The 7,348-nt window shown below is 47.0% G+C and overlaps 1 protein-coding gene across 1 annotated transcript in view; it reads right to left on the reverse strand.

Moving 5' to 3' along the window:
• Positions 1 to 6,617, reverse strand: part of TLR5 (toll like receptor 5) — a 218,926-nt gene extending 212,309 nt beyond the window's left edge. The window contains exon 1 of the mRNA XM_069608620.1: positions 6,394 to 6,617. Coding sequence (XP_069464721.1) covers positions 6,394 to 6,455 — 62 coding nt within the window. The 5' untranslated portion in view covers positions 6,456 to 6,617. The remainder of the gene's footprint in view (positions 1 to 6,393) is intronic.
• Positions 6,618 to 7,348: the final 731 nt, after the last annotated feature.

The following is a 7,348-nucleotide window of genomic DNA, read 5'->3' on the forward strand; positions in this document are numbered from 1 at the left end:
TGGGCCAAAAGACTGGGACCAATGCTTATTTAAGAATGCTATTAATCCACCCGAAGCGAGGGGCCAACAGGATAAGATCAAAAAAGTAATTGATTGTTTTGGACCTAGTTCTCATGCAATGCCTCCAATATGGCCTGATGAAAACATGCGACTTCAGCTCGCCTACTTTGTCCACATTGCCCTTGTTTTTCTGCGCACACTGGGGCAAAACAGACCCCCACTGACTTGCTAACACACCCAACCACTTGGCAACACACCCTACGTCTCTGCAACACTCAGTCATGCATCTGTGTCCTCCAATCATCGATTGGCTCTCCGACCTGTGCCCTCATCCATCTCCCAATGCACATTCCTTATAGTCATCCGTGCACTCCCTCTCCCATAAACCAGTCATCCACTCAACTGCCCACCGCTTGCTTATACATTCGTTTACTTACTCCTGCATACAACCACCGACTCTCACCTCTCCCACTCACTCCTTCCCTGTCACACAACTAATTCTCTGACGCACTCTCTTACCCATCTGATCTCGCACTCTTCCTTATACTCACCCTGCCAGACACTCAACCCTGCACTCAGGCATTGGTTTATTCCTCCGATTCTCTGACCCATCCTCTCAATAAGTTGGGAGCTGAACCATGAGGGAAACAGTGAGTATTCCTTGGGTTCCATCATGGGTAAGTCCATGCTGCCACTTCCTTTCCGGGGATGGGGGTAAAGGTCGGGACTATTTTTGCAGCAAAACCACCGGCCAAGTTGGGCAGAGAATGTACAGAAAGGGAAGGACGAGGGCAAGTTTTATTTTTCGCTGTGGACTGGCCCCTTCCCGACCCCAGCACAAGATCCTGTCCTTCCAGAGTCGGACTGCGGCATAACTTTGTCTCGGGCACCAATGAAAAAGTGGCCCACCCTTGCAAATGGCAATTCATTCCATTTGTAACGCTGTTTGAATAGAACCCAAGGTGGAGTTTTTGGATAAAATGCGATGCAAATTGTGCATTTTAAAGAATGTTCATTCAACAATACTGGTCAAAACTACATAGTGAAGTATCTCAACAAACTGGCACACATTGGCCAAAAAAACGCCCACACCCGCATTTTGTGATTTTGGTTCGGGCATTGGCCTATTGCCCTTTAGGCGAGTCTGAGCCTGTGCCCAATGGGTGAGGTCGAGGAAGCCATTGCATAAATCCCTTGATATCGTCGAATTCTTAGCCCTCTTGGTTACTAGTTTTGGCAGTTCCAGAATGACTGCTATTCTGGAGTTTGTTTTGTGGTAAAAATTTAACTCACTCCCGGCCAATAAAGGTCCACAAGCTTGAAGCGTCTGGTTGAGCACATCTCCAGCTCATCACACTGCCAGCACATCTCCAGCTCATCACATTGCGATATTTTAGTAATACCTATTTATTTCTCAGACATTGCTCTCATGTAAATGTTCTCTTCTCCTTCAGTCGCCTACAAATGTACCCTCCCAATGTCTCCAATCCTGCTCTATGATCTGCTTTGGCAGTATTGACATGCATCCAAGATTTCATAAACACTGTCCTTTTCTGTTAGCCATCCCCACCTCGTTTGAACAGCCCTATTTGTTTTATCTGTAGCCTCTTCCCCCAGAGCTTCCCTTGTTCCCTATCCTTCTGCAGACTATGGTCTACATATTGCATGTGTGGCACAATATGCCTACTTCCAGACAAACTCCACATACTCCATGTGCGGCACAATACACCTACTTCCAGACAAGCTCCACATACTCCATGCATGGCACAATTTGCCTACTTCCAGACAAGCTCAACACATTCCATGCGTGGCACAATGTGCCTACTTCTTGTACAATCTCCCATGCCTAGCACCACCATTCTCACCTGACCCCGTCATACTAGCGGAACTATTCAGAGACACATTGACCAACTCCATAAACACAGCCGCCCCGCTAGAAAACAAAAAAGAAAAGAAATCCTTCCACTCCAACTCGTGGTTCACAGAAGAGCTCCTTAACCTGCGCAACTCCAAACGGCAGGCGCTAAAAACTTGGCAGACTAACCGCTGTGACACCACGAAAGATATCTTCCAAACCATTGCAAAAAAATACAAATAATCTATATTCAAAGCCAAATCTGAATCCTACAACAATAGAATCTCCTCGGCCAACTCACATTCCAAAGAGCTATTTACCATCTTTAAAGAATTAACAGTACCTCCCACTTGCACGGACGAAATCATTAAAGATGCAGCCTGGTGCTCCAGCATACAAGCTGCCATGCTAAAAAAAATAGACCTCCTCCAGAACAAAATCTCTGACCACTACAAAGCATTACCTAAACAGAAGCCCCAGAAGCAAACCCACCACAAACGCTCAGACATCATCCATCCCAATTTCTCCTTCTCTGAAATATCTGAGACAGACGTCTTAGACATCCTAAAACATCTCAAGCCATCGCTATGCAAGGGCGATGTATGCCCCCCTAAAATTATCAAAGAATGCGCGGAGCAGCTCGCTCCACTAATCACCGCCTTCATAAACGCCTCATTCAAAACAGGTATAGTCCCCAACTGCCTCAAAGAGGCGTGGGTACGTCCTCTCCTAAAAAAACCTACATTAGACCCCTCCCAACCAAATAATTATAGACCAATTACAACCGTCCCATTTCTTCTTAAAATACTAGATAAGGCTGCCCACAGGCAAATCCAACTGTACCTCGAAACTAACTCTATCCTTGGTAAGAGACAATCAGGGTTCCGCAAAGGACACGGAACGGAAACCGCATTACTAGATCTCAAAAACCAAATCACTTCCATCCTGGACATGGGTAAGCCTGCATTACTCCTGCTCCTAGACCTCTCAGCAGCGTTTGATCTCATTGACCATAATACCCTCACCAGCCACCTCACACATGCCGCACACTTCTCCAATCACGCAGCAACTTGGATCAAGTCCTTCCTACAAGGCAGAGCCATGAAAGTGTTCTCCAATATAGCAAACGCTGAACCCACTATCATACACTGTGGTGTTCCCCAGGGATCCTGTACTGCCCCTACGCTATATAATCTATTTACAAAGCCACTCTTCGATAAACTGGATGCACTTGGGATCACATACACAAACTATGCTGATGATACCCAGGTGCTCCTTCCCCTCACGGGGAGCTATATCAAAGACGCTTCTACCCTCCAACAAATTTACTCCACAATCCAAGCCTGGATGGCCACCAATGGATTATGCCTCAACGGGGATAAAACTGAAATCCTCATTCTCGGTCAAAAATCCACGCTAGCCAAACTGAGTCCAACCTATCAAAACTTCTGCATTGACAACTGTATCATCCCAGTCCTTTCGTCAGTTAAAACGCTCGGAGTCCACATTGATGCTACACTATCTATGGATAAGCAAGTTAGCGCCATTGTATCAGCCTCCGCTCTGAGTACCAAACTAATCAATGCCATAAAGCCGTTTCTAACAAAAGACAATTGCCTCTCCATTGCAAGAGCTACAATAGGAGCTAAATTGGATTACTGCAATTCCCTCCTAGCGGGGACATAAAAAAAAAACTTAGCAAGACTCCAAACCACTCAAAACAACGCTCTCAGAGCAGCTCTAAGTATTCCCAAAAGAGAACACATCTCCCAAGCAAGAAAAAACGCGCACTGGCTACCAGTTAAAGACCGAATCTCCTTCAAGATTCTCTCCACTGCACACAAATGCATCAACCTTACAGCACCCTCTTACTTATCGGACTCTCTAGTCAGAACACAATCCACTAGACCCACTAGACTAGGTTACACCAACCAACTCACAGTGCCACGAATCACCAGGGCCAAAGCAGGAGGTCTAGGATTCCCCTATCTGGCACCTAAACTCTGGAACACGTTACCCACAGCCCTCAGATCGGAAACCTCTCTTCAGGCCTTCCGAAAAAACCTAAAAACTACACTCTTCAACTAGCTGCTAACTCACTGTATATACTTGCGCACTACTATGATATCTGTACATATGCGCTACAAGCCACAATGCCATCTTCATACTGTATGTATTTACGTGACTACTGTAACTAAGATATGAATATCCACTGTAACCAGCGCCACAATGCCCACGGGCTGCTGTGCGCTTAACAAATGTGAATAAATAAATAAATAAATAAATACATTGTTGTGACCCTTATATGTATATAACTATGACAGTTTTTGTAATCTTGTGTATATCATGCTATAACCTTTGTAACTCATTCCTAAAGTATACTTCTAACCTTCATGATGCTGCGCCCAGATACCCTCGGGTTTGGTGTGCCCTACAAATGAATAAACAAACAAACAAGCTCCACATACTCCATGCATGGCACAATGTGCCCACTTCCAGACAATCTTCACATACTCCATGTGTGGCACGATACGCCTACTTCCAGACAAGCGCCACACATACTCCATGCATGGCACAACAGCCTACTTCCAGACAAGCTCCACACATACTCCATGTATGGCACAACAGCCTACTTCCAGACAAGCTCCACACATACTCCATGCATGGCACAATTCGCCTACCTCCAGACAAGCTCAACAGACTCCATGTGTGGGACAATATGCCTACTTCCAGACAAGTTCCACATACGCCATGTGAGGCACAATACGCCTACTTCCAGACAAGCTCCACATACTACATGCGTGGCACAAGGCTCCTAATTCTAGAAACGCACCACATACTCCATGCATGGCACAATGTGCCTACTTCCAGACAAACTTCACATACTCCATGCGTGGCACAATACATCTACCTCCAGACAAGCTCTGCATACTCTATGCGTGGCACAATATGCCTACTTCCAGACAAGATCCACATACTCCATGTGAGGCACAATACACCTACTTCCAGACACGCTCCACATACTCCATGCATTGGACAATGTGTCTACTTCCAGACACACTCCACACACTCCATGCGTGGGACAATGTGCCTACTTCCAGACAAGCTTCTGTATTTAGCCCACTACGGTGGGTTTTTGGTGCAGGATAAAAGATGTGTAACATAACTTAACATGCCACAAAGGCTGCAATTAGATGCACAATAGCATTTGCACCATTATCTAATCCCCTTGCAGCCAGTGCAGGGAAAGGCCAAGCCAGTAATATCCAAGCACCCATAGTGGATACCAAGCACCCCTCAACCACTACTACCCTACTATGCTAGTGCAACATCATTAACCGCTCACTGGACTTACACAGCAGTCACATACCCAACATCAACAAGTAAATTAGATTCTGATGTGCAGACCACAACCCCACACGCAGCATCCGCCTCAGTGACAAGTCTGCAAGCTGTCACAGCAACTTCACTGTGCACCACTCTCACTCTGTCACGAAGCGTTAAATAACCTAACTTGTATTTATTAACCTATCTTTTGCCAGGGCTCCTCTGCCGAGGACTATTATGTGAAGTTGTAATGTCCTGTTATGCTGTCCACGCCGTGCCACTCTGTGGAGTGCACCGCATGGGTGCGCGACCACCCCTGCCCTTGAGGGCTTCAAAGTCCTCAAACACTATGTTTATGCGGTGGAAGTCCACAAATTAAAAACAATGTGACCAAGCACACATTTTGAAGACCCCACAGATTTAACCTTAGCCGGAAAATGGACGTCTCGAACAGTGGTCAATTCCTAAAAAATAAATTACAAAAATTGGGGGACTCATTAACATTCCAATTGAATGTGGTGTCACCAGAAATTAGCATATCAAGGTGCCCTCTGAAAAAAAGTGCGTGGACTTCGGTAACAAATGTGGGGACTCCATCCACCCACGTGCACCCTTGACTTGAGCCCAGGTCTCGAAAAGCACGCGCCCTTCGCCTATAGATATTGCTACTTTGTCTGAGCTTTACTGCCCTAGCTGTGTCCTTAAGGTACGTATGTGGTTAATTATTGAGCGAGAAGAACCTAGCTTCGGCAGGCAAAGGGTGGGCGTGGATTGGGTGGTTACAGAGCGAACACCCGCTTTAACATAACAAGCATTGCTTGCATATCATTTAGGGTAACAGGAAATAGTTTAAAATTAACTATTAATGGGGAGCATGTAAAATTGTAGAACGAGGGGACAGGTATAAAAGAGACATTTCAGTTTGTATTATTGTTATAGATTAATGTATGGTACTTTTAATGTGCCAAGTACTGCATTTATATACAGCACATGAACTAGAATGATATAGTTTGACCAAGATCACAAGGCTGCCTTGCAGCGCATTCCCCCACAAGGCACGTCTTTGGTCACAATCTGCGCCAGGCAACGTACAGCAACAAAGAAGAGACACGCAGCGTGTGGGCTCTGCTTCACGTGACAGGGCACAACTTCAAATGGACCCCTGGGAACGGGCGCGCCCGACGTGGCACCGTAAGAAGCGAGCAACTCACCTGAGGGGTGCACTGCTGCGGGACCTCCTGCCAGTCCACGTGACGCTCCCCCGCTCGTGCATGTCTCAAATAGCGGGGCGGGCTACACAGCGGCGGGCACCATTGCTGCCGTCCCACACAGCACTCGCTTTCTTCCCCGAGCCAGGCTCGCCCTCCTCACCGCATGTGTCAGCGAGAACTTTCCCCGCGGAGCCGATTCATTGCTTTGGGAACCAGGTCACTCGTGTTCATCAGGGACTCCCCCCCTATCCCACCCTCCCCCGTCCGCTCGCCGGCTCAGCAAACTCTTTCCCTGCCCCACCTCTCCCAAAACCAACAAGTAGGGCTACTGCAAAAAAGGAAGGCACCTCCGCGCACGTGTCCCTTTCTTTCGGTATTTTGCAATGAACGGAATTGACGGAGGGCAGAATTTCTAAAGTGGAAAAAATCCGCTGGGTTCTGGTGCCCTCAAGTCCTGAGCCGGCCAAGATCCCCTCCTCACTGTTGTGCAATTGGAGCCGTGCTGTGATGTCAGCAGCTCCGGTACGCTGTGTGCGCTTACAAAAAAAGTAGCATTCCACGTGAATGAGAACAGGGCATCCAGGGGCAAGGACGACATACAAATCACAGAGTGCTGCAGGCAGGCTGCAAAGTGCAACGCCATTCTGCAGTAAAAGAAACCTCGTAATGGCTAATGGAGGCAACTTCGAATGCAAAACAAAGCATTGATAAAGTTAAGATCTGTCACATGGGGAGTGCAGCATCAAATGCCCCAATAATGCCATGTTATGCCTTGCATGGTTGTCACTGTATGCCACACATGTGCAGGTGCTGCAAACGTATGTAAGGTGGCAGCGCTCTACTTCCATGCCACAGAGGAAGCATACGAGGAAAGTAGGTTTGCTGAAAAGCGAGCCCCCTTCCATCACATGCCGTGTCTACACCTGAGCACCGCTAAAATAAAGCAATGAGTACC

This window comes from Ambystoma mexicanum, chromosome 4q, assembly GCF_040938575.1.
Source record: "Ambystoma mexicanum isolate Mex_15411 chromosome 4q, UKY_AmexF1_1, whole genome shotgun sequence".
Taxonomy (NCBI): Eukaryota; Metazoa; Chordata; class Amphibia; order Caudata; family Ambystomatidae; genus Ambystoma; species Ambystoma mexicanum.